Genomic DNA, 19,127 nt, shown 5'->3' with positions numbered 1-19,127 from the left:
GGTGAGGTGAATGAAAAAGTGAACGGGTTAAGAAGTACAAATTCCCAGTCATGAAAATAGTCACTTTGATGTAAGATACAGCATAGGGAATGTAGTCAATAATATTATAATAACTTTGTATGGTGTCAGATGGATATAGACTTAGAGTGATTACTTCATAAGTTATATGAATGTCTAATCTCTATGCTATACACCTGAATCTAATATACTATTGTATGCCAACAGCAATGGAAAAATAAATTTAAAAAGGAAATAAATCAAGAGAAAGAACAGAGAACAACAACAATTAAAAAACAAGCCCTGGCCAGTTTTGCTCAGTGGTTAGAGTGTTGGCCTGCAGACCAAAGAGTCCCGGGTTCAATTCAGCCAAGGGCATGTACCTTGGTTGCAGTTCGTCGCCGGCCCAGTTGGGGTTGTGCAGGTGGAAACCAATTTATGTTTCTCTTTCTCTCTCCCCCCCACCCCAACTCTGTCTGAAGATAAATGTAAAAATATCCTCAGGTGAGGATTGAAAAAAAACAATTAACAAAATGTCAATGAGCACATACCTATCCAAATTATTTTAAATATAAATGGTCTAAATGTTCCACTCAAAAGACACCTGGTGGCTGATGGATTAAAAAAATAAGACTCGCCCTGGCCGGTTTGGCTCAGCAGTTAGAGCGACGGCCTGCGGTCCAGAGAGACCCGGGTTCAGTTCCCGCTAAGGGCACGTACCTCGGTTGCAGTTTGTCCCCGGCCCTGGTCGGTCGTGCGGGTGGCAGCCACTCGATGTGTCCCTTTCACATCGATGTTTCTCTCTCTCTCTCTGTTCCTCTTTCTCCCTCCCACTCTACCTGAACAAAAAATGGAAAAATGTCCTCAGGTGAGGAAAAAAAATAAAAAAAAGACTCATCTATATGCTGCTTATAAGCAGCTCACTTTAGGTTGAAAGACACACACAGATTAAAAGTGAAAGGATGCAGCAAAAGCAACAAGAGAAAAGCAGTTAGTTACCTACAAGAGAGCTCCCATAAGACTGTCAGTTGATTTCTCAAAAGAAACTTTGCAGACCAGAAGGGACTGGCATGAAATATTCATAGTGATGAAAAGCAAGAACCTATAACCAAGATTACTCTATCCTGCAAAGCTGTCATTTAGAATCAATGGACATATAAAGAGTTTCCCAGACAAGAAAAAGCTAAAGGAGGTCATCACCACCACACCATTATTACATGAAATGTTGAAGGGTCTTCTTGAAGAAAAAGAAGATCAAAAATATGAACAAACAATAGTAATAAATACAAATCTATCAACAACTGAATCTACAAATAAAATGAACAAGCAGAACAGAAACATTCTCATAGATACAGAGAATATTTTGTTGGTTGCCAGATGGGAGAAGGGTTGGGGTAAGGGGTGAAAAAGGTGAAGGGATTAAGAAGTACAAATTGGTTGTTAGAATGACAAACCTCAAAGGGAAGGGGGTGGGCAGGCGTGGAAGGATGGAAAAAAATATTTCATGCAAACAAATAAAAAAGTAGGCTGGGGTAGCAATACTTAAAAAAAGAAGAAGAAGAAAGATTTTAAAGCAAATAACACAGAAAAAGGTCAAGACATTACATAAGTATATAGGGCTCAATTCAAGAAGATATAACATTTGAAAATATCTGTGTACCAACATAGGAGCAGTATATAAAGCCCAATGTTAGTGGACAGAAATGCAGAAATAAACAGTAATATAATAACAGTTGGGTACTTTAATACCACATTTACCTCAATGGATAGATCGTCCAGACAGAAAATTAACAGCCTTAAATATCATGATAGACTAAATTGACTTAATAAAAATGTATAGAATATTTCATCCCCAAACTATAGAAAACACATTTTTCTCAAGTGTACATAGAACATTTTCCAGGTTAGACCATATACTAGGCCACAAATAAGCCTCAGTAAACTCAGGAAGATTTTAATTATATTAAGCATATTTTCTAACCACGGTGACATGAAACTAGAAGTCACTATAGGAAGAAAGCTGAATAAAACACAAATACAGGGAGATTAAACAATATGCTACTAAACAACCAATAGATCGAAAAGGAAATTTAAAACTACCTGGAGACGAATGAGAATGAAAACACAACTTTCCAAAATTTATGGTATTTGACAAAAGCAGTTGTAAGAGAGAAGTTCATAGTTATACAGGCCTGCCTCATGAAACAGGAAAAATTCCAAATAAATTATGTAACTTTACACCTAATGTAAATAGAAAAAGAAAAACAGCAAAACCCAAAGTAGAAGGAATGAAATAAAAACCACAGTGAAAATGAACAAAATAGAGATTTAAAAAATAGAAAAGAGCCCTGGCCTTTTTGGCTCAGTAGTTAGAGCAGCTAGAGTGGACCAAAGAGTCTCCTGTTTGATTCCTGATCAAGGGCACGTAACTTGGTTGCATGTTTGTTCCCTGCCCTGGTCAGGGTTATGTGGGAGGCAACCAATCAAAGTGTCTCTCTCACATCAATGTTTCTTTCAATCTCTCTCTCTCTCTCTCTCTCTCTCTCTCTCTCTCTCTCCCTCTCTCCCCCCCTCCCTCCTTCCCTTCCACTCTATCTTTAAAAAAAATCAATGAAAAAATATATTTGGGTGAAGATTAATAGAAAAATAAATAAATAGAAAAGACCAATGAAACTAAGAACTGGTTCTTTGAAAGGATAAATAAAATTGAAAAGCTTCTAGCAAGACTCATCAAGTAAAAAGGTAATGCCCAAATAAAGGAAACCAGAAATGAAAGAGAAAATCCAACCAACACCAAAGAAATGCAAAGGATCGTTAAAAAAGACTATGAATAATTATATGCCAACAAATTGGAAAATCTAGAAGAAATGGATAAATATCTAGCAACATAGACCTTTCCAAGACTAAACCAAGAAGAAAAAGAAAATTTCCTCAGAAGGATTATTACCAATGAAATTGAAGCAGCAATAAAAAACTCCTGTCAGAAGCCCTGGACCAGCCGGCTTCCTTGGTGAATTTTACCAAAATGTAAAGAAAAATTAACACCAATCCTTCTCATACTCTTCCAAATAATTAAAGAGAAGGGAACACTTTCTAACTAATTTGCCAGCATTACCCTAATACCAAAACTAGACAAAGACACTTCTAAAAATGACAATTACAGGCAATTATCTCTTATGAGCATAGATACAAAAATTCTCAAAATAATAGCAAATCAAAGTTAAAAATACATTAAAAAGATTATACAACATGATCAACTGGAATTTATAACAGGGATGCAAGAATGGTTCAATATCTGCTAAACATTGTGATACACCACATCAACAAAACTAAGGATAAAAACTGTGATCATCTCAACAGATGCAAAGAAAGGTATTTAACTAAATTCAACATCCACTTATATATAAAACTAAGAGTGAGTACAGAAGGAACTTACTTCAAAATGATAAAGGCTAGACATCCAAGATGGCAGCAGATTAAGTAGAAGTTACACTCACCTCCTCCCAGGTCCACATTGGATTACAACTAAATTATAGAACAATAAATCTGAATAATCAACCGAAAACTAGCTGAACCGAAGTCTTACAACCAAGGACTTTACAGAAGTCACATCAAAAATGAAATTAGGAAAATTACCAAAAAGTTATAAAAGCTATATATGATAAACCCACAGCTAACCTCATAGTCAATGATGAAAACTGAAAAGCTTTTCTTCTAAGAAACAAGACAGTGATTCTCACTCTCATCACTATATCATTCAATATCATACTGACCGTTGTTGCCATAGCAATCAGACAACAACAAAAAAGGCATGCGAATTGGATAGAAAACTGTCACTATTTGCAGAAGACATAATACTATATATAGAAAACCCTAAAGAATCCACCAAAAATATAATACAATTAAAGAATTCAGTAAAGTAGCAGGATACAAAATTAATATACATAAATCTGTCGCATTTGTATATACCAATAATGAGCAATCAAAAAAAGAGATTGCACCAAAAAGAATAAAATATCTAGGAATAAATTTAACCAAGGAGGTAAAAGACCATACTAAAAAAACTATAAGACATTGAAGAAAGAAATTGAAAAGGACACAAGTAAATGGAATGATATACAGGGCTCATGGATTAGAAGGATTAATATTATTAAAATGACCATAATACCCAAAGCAATCTACAGATTTAGTACAATCTCTATCAAAATTTCAACGGCATTCTTTTCAGAACTAGAACAAATAATCCTAAAATTTATATGGAATTACAAAAATCCTGAATAGCCAAAGCAATCTTGAGAAAGAATAACAGAGATGGAGGTATCACACTTTGTGATTTCAAACTATACTGCAAAGCTATAATAATAATAAAATTTTTAAAAGTATGATACTGTCACAAAAACAGACATATAAATCAATGGAACAGAATAGGGAGACTAGAAATAACCCACATCTATATGGTCAATTAATCTATCACAAAGGAGGCAAGAATGTACAATGGAGAAATAGTCTCCTCAATAAGCGGTGACACAAAAATAAACTCAAAACAGATTAAAGACTTAAATGTAAGACCTGAAACCATAAAACCCCTAGAAGAAAACATAGGTAGTAAACCACTTGACATCAGTCTTATTTAATATCTTTTTGGATATATCTTCTGAAGCAAGAGAAATAAAAGCAAAAATAAGCAAATAGGACTTCATCAATCTATAAAGCTTCTGTACAGGAAGGAAACCATCAACAAAATGAAAAGATAACCTACTGAATAGGTGAATATATTCACAAGTGATATATCCAATAAAGGGTTGATACCCAAAATATATAAGGAATTCATGCAACTCAATCACAACAACAAAACCACACCAAACTGATAAAATTATGGGCAGAGGACATGAAGACCTACAGATAGCCAACACACACATGAAAATATACTCAACATCATTAATCACCTGGTAAATGCAAATCAAAACCAAAATGAAATATCACTCAAACCTATTAGAATGGCTATTATCGAAAGTCAACAACTAAAAAGTGTTGGTGAGGCTGTGGAGGGGAAAAAAAACCCAAACTCTTCTGCACTGTTGGTGGAATGCAAATGTATACAGCCACTAAGTAAAACATTATGGAGATTCCTCAAAAAATAAAAATAGATCCACCATACAACCTAGCAACTCCATTTCTGGGCATTTATCTGAAAAAATGAAAACAATAATTTGAAAATATATATGCACTTCTATTTTCCTTGCAACATTATTTACAATAGCTAGCATATGCAAGCAACCTAAGTATGTAGTGATGGATGAAGGATGAAGATGGGGCATATATACAATGGAGTATTACTCAACAATAAAAAAGAAATTCTGCCATTTGCAACAGCATGCATGAACCTAGAGAATATTATGCTAAGTGAAATAAGTCAGACAGAGAAAGACAAACATCACATGATTTCATGTATATGTTGAATTATTTTTAATCAAAACAAATGAACAAATAAAACAAAGTAGAAATAAAGAACAAATTGATGGTTGCCAGAGGGAAAAGTAGTAGAGGGATGGATAAAAAAGGCACAGGCGAATATAGTCAATAATAGTGTGATAACTTGGCACAGTGACAGATGGTTACTTTTTTAAAAAAATATTTTTTTCTTTATTGGATGGTTGCTAAACTTAGAGTGGTGATCACATTGTAAGGTATATAAATATCAATCACTGTGTTACACACCTGAAACTAACATATCTTATGCCAACTGTATTTTAACTTAAAAGGGTTGACACAAATTGTCATACATGAGCATAGAAAAGTAGTTTTCACAGGAAAAACTTAAAACTTTACAGGAATTAAGAATTATCTACAAAAGTGTTAGCAAAATTTATCTCATTTTTTTGGTCATTTTATTTTCAGGTTTAACTGAGCTGAATGACAGTCCAGTGCCCCTGGAACTTGAGCGCTGCAAATCTCCCACTTCAGGTACACATGAGTGGTATTTTTCAGGCTTCTACTAACTCACTACTGTAATCTGCTTTATTTTCTTAATTATTATGATGTAAAATTTGTTACTTTAGTTAAGGGGTAATTCAGTTTCTGTAATTTAACCATAAGCAAACTTGATTCCAAAATTAAATAGAAATAAATATCTCTAAAAATATTTTGGCCTCTCAAAAAATTAAAATCAGAGGTATGAATGCAATACTTTTAAAGACATTTTGAAGGAAGTTTATTTTGAAAATATATTAATGATTCTAAGTAAAAATTGGAAATTTTATACAGAAACTGTCTTCTTATAGCTAGAACTGAATTAGTGGGAAATATATACCATAGGTGCTGTAGCATATGATACCATCCCTCTGGACTGTAGTATGGAAGCATTGACAAAAAAAATTTGTAATGATAGTATATTGGAAGCAAAACATCAAGATAAAGCATGAGCCCATTAAAATATATTAAAAATGTGAGCATAAAGATCCCTAGGAATACATTTTTTAATATGTATAAGAAAACATTAACAGTAGAAATTGATGGGTAGAATTATGAATATGAATGGTTTGCTCATTTTTCTAATTTTTATTTATCTGATTTTTCTATAATTGGATATATAGTAATGTGTAAATTTCTAAACACCCAAAATATTAGGTATATCTTTGACACTGTCACCTTCCACCCTATTTTCATTGAAATTTCCAGTGTACTTTGCCCCTGTTGGGAATGTATAAGTCCCTAGTCCATGAAACATAATGTCCTTAAAATGTCCCTCATATACAGCTCCTGAAAAATATTCATCTTCCAAACTATTCATCTGTTTGTAACAAAAGAAATGACCTCAGTAACTAACCTTCAGTTTCTCCAGAAAATATGTGAAAATATACACATACCTATTATCCACTTAGTCATTATTTAATCTATCATTGTATTACCCTTTATTTTCATAAAAAATAAGACATTTAAATAATTTTCCTTCATACATATCTCTCAGTGAAGTGTCTCCCACACCCAGCCCCCAGTCAAATGTTTCTGATCTTGGGCACTTAAACATCGTAATTTGAACACCATAGTTTGACTTTTAGAAATTTATTTAGAATTGTGACATCTTCAGTTTTCTCCATACCCTAAGATTTGTTAGTTGTTGCCTGGCTGGTGTGGCTCAGTGGATTGAGCATTGTCCCATGGACTGAGAGTGAAAGGTCCGAGCCTGTGGAAGATCACATCCACAACGCAAGGCCAGTGTAGAGCTAATGGCTTTATTGCACACGCCTGGGTCCAGGCAGCCTGACTCCTTAAAAAAGAGCCCAGCATTGTCAAGGCCGGTTTGGCTTAGCGGTTGGAGCATCAGCCTGTGGTCCAGAGAGACCCGGGTTTGGTTCCCGCTGAGGGCATATATCTCAGTTGCAATTTGTCCCCCACCCATTGGCCCTGGATGGGTTGTGCGGATGGCAGCCACTCAATGTGTACCTTTCACGTCGATGTTTCTCTCTTTCTCTTCCTCTCTTCCCCCACCCCACTCTATCTGAATAAAACATGGAAAAATGTCCTTGGGTGAGGATAAAAAAAAAAAAAAGAGCCCAGCATTGATATCTCTTTGTTCTCTGGTTTTTATAGGCCCAAACTATAGAAATTAAAAAAAAAACCACTACATTTAAAAATAAAACCACATTCTCCTGGCACCACGTAATTGATACAAGTTGTCTCAGAGGTAAGGAGTCCGCTCCAGCAGAGGTCTGGGCCATCATTAACCCTTTATCTTTATGGTTCCTCTGGGTGTCAGTCTCAGGTTTTTTTAGAAAACTGTTTGGGCCCTGGCCAGTTTGGCTCAGCAGTTAGAGTGTCGGCCTGCAGTCCAGAGAAACCTGGGTTCTGTTTCCGCTAAGGACATGTACCTCAATTGCAATTTGTCCCCATGGGTCGTGCGGTTGGCAACCACTCGATGTGTCCCCTTTACGACATATCCCTTTCACGTCGATGTTTCTCTCTCTCTCTCTCCCTCCCACTCTATCTGAACAAAATATGGAAAAATGTCCTCAGGTGAGAATTAAAAAAAAAAAAAAAAACTGCTCGGATGTTTACGTGCAGGAATAACCAGTCAGAATGCAGTTTAATTTTGTTAAAACATTATTAACCCTTTTAGAGAGGTCCAGGTTCCATTCCCAGGTCAAGGCATATGCCCGGATTTCGGCCTTGATCTTGAGGCAGGCAGGAGGGAGCCCTCACATTGATGTTCTCTCTCTCTCTCTCTCTTCCTCTCTTTCTAAAAAAAATCAATAAAACATTTTTTTTTTTTTTTGAAGGAGTTGTTAGTTGTTATCCTTATTCTCAAGGATTTCACAGAATTCATCCTGGGTAAAGTTTTGTTTTAATTATATTTATTTTATCCTTATGTTATTGCTTCTTTTAAACATAATCTCATATACTTAGTCGTTCTTTGGCATTCCCATTGGCACCAGCCTAAATTAGGTATTTATTACCCTATACCTAGAGTATGACAAACAAGTTCTAACAGGATCTCTGCTTTTCATCTCCCTCTTACAATTTATTTTGCATATCATGTTACAAAATTAATATTCTTAAAATATTACTTTTTTCAAACAACAGAAATCTCCTATATAAAATATAATTCCATGTCATATATCAAATTTAAATAAGTCAACTTCACTTTAAATTCTCATCCATGAACTGAAATTGAGTAGTAATACATTTATGTGGTTGAAACATCAAAAAGAAATGAAATAAAAACTTTTTCTTCCCTTTTTTCCATAGTTTCCTTCCTCTTGAAACAAAACAAAACATTAGTTTGTTGCTTGTCCTTTCACACAATTTGTTTGTAAATAAACCCAAAAAAGTACATATTTTTTGCTTCCTGTTTCATACCAAACTGGTATATTATATGCGTTTCACTCTACTTTGCTCATTTCTCTTTTTTTTAAGTGTATATTGTCTTTCCATTATTTCCTCATTCTTATTTACAACTGTATAATATTGAATTGCATGATGTACTATAATTTACTTAAACATTTCACTAATTAAATACATATACTTTTATTTTTATTTTTTTGGAATGAAAGAATTTTTATTATTATTTTTTAAAAACATGCGATCTAAAATAGGTGTACACTACTTAACCTTATGATTCTTGAACATCTATAAAAACAAATCTATAAATTAAATACAGAAAATCTACATAGCCAATAGAATTTAAACTAATTGAGTGGCATGCATAATGTTTTATTGAAGCAAAATCACGATTCTGCCTGAGCATGGTTCTGCCAGCTTAGGTGGAGCTTCCTCTGCTTTCTTTTTTTTTTTTCTGAAACCCTTTTTATTTATTATTTTTTTAATATTATTTTTGTTACAGATGTTTATCCTTTTTTACCCCATTGACACCCTCCTCCACCTCCCCCCGCCCCATCCCCGGCTTTGTTCTCCATCTCCATTGGTTATGCATACATGCATATAAGTTCTGTGGTTTATCTCTTCCCACCCCACAGGACCTCCTCTTCTGAGGGTTGTCACTCTGTACCCTACTTCTATGTTTCTGGGTCTACCCTATTCCTCAGACTGTTATATTCATTCTATTCCGTAATATAAGTGAGATCATGTACTATTTGTCTTCTTCTGCTTGGCTTGTTTCACTTAGGATAATACTTTCCAGGTCCCTCCATGTCGTCTCAAAGGATAAAAGATCTTTCTTTCTTACAGCTGCATAGTACTCCATTGTGTATATGTACCACTGCTCTTTTTATCCATTTGTCTACTGATGGACACTTGGGCTGTTTCCAGATCTTAGCTATTGTGTATAGTGCTGCTGTGAACATGGGGGTACATATATTCTTTCTGACTGGTGTTTCAGGCTTCTTAGGGTATATTCCTAGAAGTGGGATCACTGGGTCAAATGGAATTTCAATTTTTAAGTTTTTGAGGAAACACCATATTGTTTTCCATAATGGCTGCACCAGTCTGCATTCCCACCAGCAATGCACTAGAGTCTCCTTTTCTCCACACCCTCGCCAACACTTGTTGTTTGATGATTTGTTGATGGTGGCCATTCTGACAGGTGTGAGGTGATACCTCATTGTTGCTTAAATTTGCATCTCTCTGATGATTAGTGATGTTGAGCATTTCTTCATGTGTATCTTGGCCATTTGTATGTCCTGTTTGTAGAGGTGTCTATTCAGCTCCTCTGCCCATTTTTTAATTGGGTTCTTTGTCTTCCTTTTGTTGAGTTGTATGAGTACTCTATATTTTGGAAATTAACCCCTTATCTGATGTATCATTGGCAATGATGTTCTCCCATACAGTGGGTTGCCTTTCCATTTTTTTTTATCCTCACCGGAGGACATTTTTCCATTTTTTGTTCAGATAGAGTGGGGGTGAGGGGGAGAGGGTTGCCTTTCCATTTTGATGGTTGTTTATTTTGCTGTGCAGAAGCTTTTTAGTTTGATGTAGTCCCATGTGTTCATTTTTTTCTTTGTTTCTGTTGCCTTAGGTGATGTATCAGTGAAAATTCTGCTGTATATGATGTCCGAAATTTTGTTGCCTACATTTTCTTCTAGAATTTTTATGGATTCATGAGTCACATTTAAGTCTTTTATTCATTTTGAGTTTATTTTTGTGTATGGTGTAAGTTGATGGTGTAGTTTCATTTTTTGCATGTAGCTATCCAATTTTGCCAACACCATTTATTAAAGAGGCTGTCTTTACTCCACTATATGCTCTTGCAACCTTTGTCAAATATTAATTGAGCCTATTGCCTTGGGTCCAACTCTGGGTTCTATATTCTGATCCACTGGTCTATATGCCTGTTCTTGTGCCAGTACCAGGCTGTTTTGATTATAGTCGCTTTGTAGTATAACCTGATATCTGGTATTGTGATCCCACCTACTTAGTCCTTTTTTTTTTTCAAAATTGCTCTGGCTATTTGGGGTCTTTTTTGGTTCCATATGAACTTCTGAAGCATTGTTGTAGTTCCGTGAAGTATGTCATAGGTATTTTGATGGGGATTGCATTGAATCTATAGATTGCTTTGGGTAATATGGACATTTTAGTGATGTTAAATCTTCCAATCCATAAACAAGGTATGTGCTTCCACTTTTTTATATCTTCCTCTATTTCTTTGTTCAAAGTCCTGTAGTTTTCTGCAAATAGGGCCTTTACTTCTTTGCTTAAGTTTATTTCTAGGTATCTTAATTTTTTTGCTGCAATGGTAAATGGGATTCTTTTTTTAGTTTCTCTTTCTGTGAGTTCATCATTGGTGTATAAGAATGCCGTCAATTTCTTGACATTAAATTTTGTATCCTGCTACTTTGCCAAATTCATTTATTAAGTCCAATAGATTTTTGATGGAGTCTTTAGGGTTATCTATATATAATATCATGTCATCTGCAAATAATGACAGTTTCACTTCCCCCTTTCCAATTTGGATCCCTTTTATTTTTTCCTCCTGTCTGATTGCTATGGCTAAGATTTCCAGTACAATGTTAAAAAAGAGTGGTGAAAGTGGACATCCCTACCTTGTTCCTGTTCTTAATGGAAATGTTTTTAGTTTCTGCCCATTGAGTATGATGTTGGCTGCAGTTCTTTCATATATGGCCTTTATTATGTAGAGATATGATCCCTTTATTCCCACATAGCTAAGTGTTTTTGTCAGAAATGGATGCTGGATTTTGTCAAAGGCTTTTTCAGCGTCTATTAATATGATCATATGGTTTTTATTCTTCATTTTAATTATGTGATGTATCACATTTATTGATTTGCAAATATTGTACCAACCTTGCATCCCTGGAATGAATCCCACTTGGTCATGGTGAATAATTTTTTTGATGTATTGCTGGATCCGATTTGCTAGTATTTTGTTCAGGATTTTGGCATCTGTTCATCAGGGATATTGGCTCGTAGTTTTCTTTCTTTGTAGTTTCTTTTTTTGGTTTTGGAATTAGAATTATGCTGGCCTCATAAAACGAGTTTGGAAGTCTTCCTTCTTCTTAAATTTTTTGAAATATTTTGAAGAAAATGGGTATTAGTTTTTTTTTTAATGTTCGGTAAAACTCCCCCGTGAAGCCATCCAGGCCTGGGCTTTTGTTTGCTGGGAGAGTCTTGATTACCTCTTCAATTTCTTCTGTTGTTATTGGTCTGTTCAAGTTTTCTATCTCTTCCCGGTCCAGTTTTGGGAGACTGTGTTTCTAGAAATTTGTCCATTTTGCTTAGATTGTCCAGTTTGTTGCCATATAATTGTTTATAGTAGCTGTTAACAATCTTTTGTATTTCTGTGGTGTCAGTTGTTACTTCTCTTTCATTTCTGATTTTGTGCATTTGGGTTCTCTCTCTTTGTTTCTTGGTGAGTCTAGCTAAGGGTCCATCAATCTTGTTTATCTTTTTGAAAAACCAGCTCTTTGTTTCATTGATCCTTTGAATTGCTTTTTTGGTCTCTATGTCATTTATTTCTCTTCTGATCTTTACTATGTCCTTCCTTCTACTTTTTCTGGGGTTTTCCTTTTGTTTTCTTTCTAATTCTTTAAGTTGTGAGGTTAGACAATTAGAGATTTTTCTTGTTTTTTGAGGTAGGCCTGTAGTGCTATGAACTTTTCTCTCAGAACTGCTTTCACTGCATCCCGTAGATTTTGTGTTAATGTGTATTCATTTTCATTGGTTTCCAGGAAGTTTTTAATTTCTTCCTTGATCTCCTCAGTAATCCATTCATTGTTTAATAACATGCTATTTAACTTCCATGAGTTCAAATGTCTTTGCATGTTTTTGTTGCAATTGATTTCTAGTTTCATGCCATTGTGTTCTGAGAAGATGCTTGATATGATTTCAGTCTTTTTGAACTTGTGGAGATTTAGTTTGTGTCCTATGATGTGATCTGTCTTTGAGAATGTCCCATGTGCACTTGAGAAGAATGTGAATTCTGTAGTTCTCTGTAGATGTCTATTAAATCCATTTGGTCTAGTGCTTCATTTAGAGTCTCTGTTTCCTTGCTAATTTTTTGTTTAGATGATCTATCCAGTGCTGTCAACAGGGTGTTGAAGTCCCCTGCTATGATTGTATTGCTGTCGATTACTCCTTTGAAGTCCTCCAGAAGATTTTTATTATATTTTGGTGCTCCTATATTGGGTGAATATAGGCATATATGTTTCTCAAGGTTATATCTTCCTGGTGGATAGATACTTTCAATATTATGTAGTGGCCTTCTTTGTCTCTAGTTATGGTCTTCATTTTGAAATCTATTTTATCAGATATGACTATTGCTACCCCGGCTTTTTTTTGGTTTGCATTTGCTTGGAAAATTTTTTTCCATCCCTTCACTTTCAACCTATATGAGTCTTTTGTTGTGAGGTGGGTCTCTTGGAAACAACATATAGTTGAGTCATGCTTTCTTATCCAATCAGCTACTCTGTGTCTTTTTATCGGAACATTCAATCCATTTACATTTAAGGTGATCATTAATATGTACTTATTTATTGCCATTTTCGTTTAGTGTGGTTCTATTTTTCTTCCTGTTTCTTCTACTAATTACAGCAGTCCTTTTAACATTTCTTGTAGTGCTGGTTTGGTGCTAATGTATTTCCTTAGCCCTTTTTTTGTCTGGGAAGCTCTTTATTTGACGTTCTATTTTGAATGACAGCCTTGCTGGGTAGAGTAGTCTTGGATTCAGATACTTGTTTTTCATGACCTTGATTACTTCATGCCATTCCCTTCTGGCCTGTAGTATGACTTGTAAGAAGTCAGCTGAGAGCCTTATGGGATTCCCTTTGTAGGTAACCTGTTGCTTATCTCTTTCTGCTTTTAGGATTCTCTGTTTGTCTTTCATTTTTGACATTTTAATTACTATGTGTCTTGGTGTGGGCCAAGGGTTCTTCTTACTTGGGGCTCTTTGTGCTTCTTGAACTTGAATGCCTTCTTCCTTCACCAAATTAGGGAAGTTTTCTGTCACTATTTCTTTGAATGTATTCTCTAACCTTTGCTCATTTTCTTCTTCTTAGGGGACTCCTATGATGCGAATGTTATTGTTTCCAGTTGTCCCACAGTTCTCTTAAGCTGTCTTCCTGTTTTTTAATCGTTTTTTCTTTTTGGTTTTCTGATTGGTTGATTTTTTTCCTACCCTGTCTTCTAATTCACTGATCCGGTCCTCAGCTTCCTCTACCCTGCTCTTTAGACCTTCCAGTGTGTTCTTTATTTCTGATATGTCACTCTGGATCTCTTCTTGGTGGTTTTTAATTTCCAATTGGTTTATTTTTAGCATCTCTATGTCCTTACTCATGCTGTTGAGCTTCCTCAAGATCATGGCTCTGAATTCTAGCTCTGTTAACTTGCCTAACTGTTACACATTGATATCATCTTCAGTGGAGGTCTCTTGTTCTTTCATTTGGCTTTTGTTTCTGTGTTTCACCATTTTGGCTATCACAGTGGGCTTTGGAGCCTTCCAAATTTTCCCTGTGTGTGTCGGTGTTCTGCTGTTTGTGGCTCCCTCTTCTGGGTTTAGATGAGCAAGGGAGGACCCACATTAAACACCACTGTCAAGTCTTACTTTCCTGGTAAGAGTTGCTAGCCCAGGAATGGTACTGTTATCCTCTAGCTTTTTGCCTGGAGGCTAGCAGTCCAGGTTACTTGAAGAGTTTTGGGTTGTCAGTTGATTGAAAAACTCCCTCAGGTGCTCAGCATAAAGGGATTTCCTGAGGGTGGGGCAGATGGTGGTTGTTAGTAAGGCTTAATTTGCATTTCAATGGCCCACAGAGTGGGGTTGAATCTCCGAGGGAGGGGCTGGTGCCTCTTCCCAGAGCACCGGGAAGGAGCAATATGGCCACCGTCCTGCATGGCTGCAACTCAGCAAAAGCTCTGAGTGCCCTCCAAATCCCAAGGGTCCCCACACAGTTCTAGTTCAGTCTGCCAGAGCCCAAGGTGAGTGGCTGTGGCTGTTTTAGCATCTGTCCCAGCTCTGCGCTGTAGAACCCCTTGGAAGTTTAACCTACAAGGGTGCTGCTCACAGCTAAGGCTGCTGCTGAGCTGCCGACCGTGGGTTCACAGCCCCCGTCTTGCGCCTTTGCAATCCTACTAGGATCGAGTCAGTGTCCCTGGTTATTTGGTCCTCGCAAGCTGCTTTTCTGTTGCTTTTTCCCGTCAATTTATCTGTGTTTTAGTTGTAATTCCAGTTTGGTCCTGGGAGACGGTCTGTGTAGCTTCCATTCACTCCGTTGCTATTTTGGATTCACCTACATACATATACTTTTAAATACATAAATTATTAAATAAATAATTTAATACTAATTAAATACTAATTAAGACATATCAGTCTTCTGTTATGTCGAACAATGACGCAATGAACCTTGGTACATTCCTCATTTTAAATGTGTGCAGGTTATCCATAGGATAAATTCTTAAAATTGGAGTTGCTGGGTCAGAGTATATGCCTTTCTAATCTTTATAGATACTCTCAAATTGATCTCTTTAGGGTTTGCAACAGTTTTCTCTTCTTTCAACAATACCAGGCAAGTATTAGTTATCAACTTTTTTTTATTTTAGTGATTCTATTAGGTTAAAAAAAAAAAGTCAATGAAGTTGAAGTTTACTTCTCACATATAAGTGATGTCAAATACCTTTTAATATTTTTAAGAACTCTTTAAACTTTTTTCTGTAAATTATCTATTCATATACTTTGCCCATATATTCTTTGCATATTAATTTGTGTTACCTTTTCATAAGCTAAGATTATTCTTTTGTGACATGAGATTGAAGTATTTTTCTCAATTCAACTTTTAACTTTGCTTGTCCTGTCTCTTGCCTTAGAGTTGTTTTTGTAATCAAGCACTGATCTTTTCTTTTAAGGACTTCTTTATGGCCAAAAATTTAAATACTGTCAGGATTATCTACTTTTTTAAAAAATCCTCACCTGAGGATATGTTTAGAGAGCTGAGGGGGGGGGGGGGGGGGAATCAAAAACATCCATCAGTTGCCTCCCTTACACACATCCTGACTGGGTGTCGGGAGGTGTGGAGGGGGTGGATCCAACCCAAAAATCTAGGCATTTGCCCTGACCAGGAATCAAACCTGCAACCTTTTGGTGTATAGGACAATGCTCCAACCAACTGAGTCACCTGGCCAGGGCAGGATTATCTACTTTTTAAAGTTTTGGTAGAATTCCTGTCAAGTCATTTACCCTTTATAATTACTTATTTTATATATTTGTATTTCCTCTGTAAAGAAAAATATTATGGAAATTTTTCTAACAATGTACAGTGTCTAACAGTTGATCTGTTTTGCTGTTTATTTAAACCCAAAGATCTTACTGAGTTGTTTTATTTTTTTAACTTATTTCTACTTTTATCTTTATTTGTTGCCTCTTCTGATTGTTTTATTTTTCCCTTTACAATTTTTGTGGTAGATGCTTAATTCATTTATATTTATTATTTATTATATACTGATATAAGTTAATAAGGCTAAATTTCCCTTTGGAGTCTACATTAAATGTAGCATAGCTTTTGATAATTATATTAACAATATTTTCTATATCATAGACATTTGTTTATATTTCTTTGACCCAAGAGTAAATGTTAATGTGTAGCATTATATGGCTGTATGTGTTACCTTATTAATTATGTTACTTAAATCTTTCGTATCTTTATGATTTTGATTACTTGACTGTCCAGTATGGGAAAAAGGTGAATTAAAATATTGTACGAATAATGTGCTTCTATTTTTCCTTGTATCTGTTATGTGCTGTGTTTATTTTTAAGAATATTCATGAGCTCTGGCCAGTTTGGTTTAGCGGTTAGAATATCGACCCTCAGACCATAGAGTCCCAGGTTCAGTTTCCACTAAGGGCACATACCTCGGTTGCAGTTTGTCCCCGGCCCTGGTTGGGGTCATGCGAGTGGCAGCCAGTCGATGTGTCTCTCTCATGTCAATGTTTCTCTCTCTCTCTCTTCCCCCTTCTCTTCCTCCCACTCTATTTGAAGATAAATGTAAAAATGTCCTTGGATAAAGATAAAAAAAAAAAAAGAATATTAATGAATAGATACTAAAAATATATCTACAAAATGTACATCCTTTATCTGTTAGGCACCAGTGTTCATTTCACATTATATATTCACCTGAATCTTACCTTGATTACTATTAATAACACAACTCTTGCTTTTTATTTTATTTACTTTTTATTTATTTTATTTTTTTTATCCTTACTCAAGGACAACTTTGCATTCATCTTCAGATAGAGCAGGAAAGAGGGAGGAAGAGAGAGAGAGAAAAAAAAACATTGACGTGAGAGAGATACATCGAGTGGTTACCACCCATACAACTCCAACCGGGGCCAGAGACAAACTGCAACCAAGGTACGTGCCCTTAGTGAGAACCGAACCCAGGCCTCTCTGGTCCACAGAATGATGCTCTAACCGCTGAGCCAAACCGGCCAGGGCACTCTTGCTTTTATAAAATATGTTTTTATTGATTTTTAGAGAGAGAGGAAGGGAGAGAGAAACAGAAACATTGATGTGAGAAAGAAACATCAGCCAGCTGCCTCCTGCGCATCCTCTACTGGGGATCAAGCCCACAACCCAGGTATGTGTTCTAACTGGAAATCAAACCGGGACCTCTCAGTCAATGGGACAGTGCTCAATCCACTGAGACACTGACCAGGCAATATTTGTTAGAAAAATTTCTAAAAAATATATAAAATTTTATTCATTGTAATTCTTTTGCTAAATTTTTCTTTTAATATATAGGAATTCTGCGTACGTATGTAGATAGATGCATACACAGAAGTCTTTTTTTTTTTATGTATATGGTGCAAAATATCTTTTCCCATTCTGTGCCTTGCCTTTTACTCTCTTAAAGGTGATGTTTGGATAAGAGGAATTTTTAATGTTCATATAATCTACTTTATCAATATTTTCTTTTATTGTTAGTTTTTTGTTTTGTTTTTGAAAAATTCATTGCCCATTCCAAGATCATGAAGCTGTTTCCCTATATTACTTCCTAGAAACCTTATTTACTCTTTCACAATTAAGTTCAAGTTTTATTTGAAATATATTTCTGTGAATAATGTGAGGAAGGAGTCAAGATTTCTTCCATTTAGGTATCCAGGTGATAAGCACCATATATGGAAAACTATAATTTCCCCCACTGCACTAAAGTGGTATTTTTGCCATAAAATTGGTGTACTTTACTGTTTGTGTATGTGTGTGTGTCTAGAATTTATGTTCTTTTTCATTGGCAAGGTCATCTATCATTTATCCAATTCCACAGTTTGATACTTGTTGTATCATTATGGTATTGCTGATAGTGTAGGACCTCCAATTATGTTTTGGGGGTTCTTTTTTTAAATAAATTTTATTTATTTATTTATTTAATCTTCACCCAAGGACACTCCTCCATTTTTGTTCAGATACAGTGTGAGGGAGAGAGAAGAAAAGAGAGAGAGAGAGAGAGAAACATCGACGTGAAAGGGACACATCAAGTGGCCGTCTCCCACACAACCCCAGTCAGGACTGGGGACGAATTTCAACTGAGGTATGTGCCCTTGACCAGAATTGAACCCGCGACTCATTGGTCTACAGGCTGACACTCTAACTGCTGAGCAAAATTGACCAGGGCTGTTTTGGGGGTTCTTTTTCAAGAATATTTTAGCTATTCTACATCTTTTGTGTTACCAAATAACTTTTATTTTATTTATTTATTTATTTTTAGGTCCAGAATACATGTTTTATTATTTTTTTTAATCTTTATTGTTGAATGTAGAATGTATTACAGGTGTTCCTCATTTTTCCCCCATTGACCCCCTCCTCCCCACTCCTGCCTCCCTCCCGCCTTTCCCCACACTATTGTCTGTGTCCATTGGTTATGCATATAAGTTCTTTGGTTTATTTCCTCCCACCCCCCAACCCCTTTCCCTTTGAGGTTTGTCAGTCTAGCAATGAATTTATTTGTACTTCTTAATCCCTTCACCTTTTTCACCCATTCCTCCATTCCCTCTCCCATCTGGCAACCAACAAAATGTTCTCTATATCTATGAGAATGTTTCTGTTCTGTCTGTTCATTTTGTTTGTAGATTCCATTGTTGATAGATATGTATTCATTGCCATTTTGTTTGTTCATATATTTTATCTTTTTCTTCAAAAAGACCCTTCATCATTTCATATAATAATGGTTTGGTGGTG

At 35.6% G+C, this 19,127-nt stretch overlaps 1 protein-coding gene across 1 annotated transcript in view; it reads left to right on the top strand.

Annotated features, from left to right (window-relative positions):
- Positions 1 to 19,127, top strand: part of STXBP5L (syntaxin binding protein 5 like) — a 304,365-nt gene that overhangs the window by 213,336 nt on the left and 71,902 nt on the right. Inside the window, exon 21 of the mRNA XM_036243664.1 lies at positions 5,896 to 5,961. Within this exon, the coding sequence (XP_036099557.1) occupies positions 5,896 to 5,961 (66 nt within the window). The remainder of the gene's footprint in view (positions 1 to 5,895; positions 5,962 to 19,127) is intronic.

This window comes from Molossus molossus, unplaced genomic scaffold (genome assembly GCF_014108415.1).
Source record: "Molossus molossus isolate mMolMol1 unplaced genomic scaffold, mMolMol1.p scaffold_m16_p_5, whole genome shotgun sequence".
In the NCBI taxonomy this organism is placed as follows: Eukaryota; Metazoa; Chordata; class Mammalia; order Chiroptera; family Molossidae; genus Molossus; species Molossus molossus.
The sequence above is the reverse complement of the archived record's forward strand: the minus strand, read 5'-3'. Positions and strand labels throughout refer to the sequence as shown.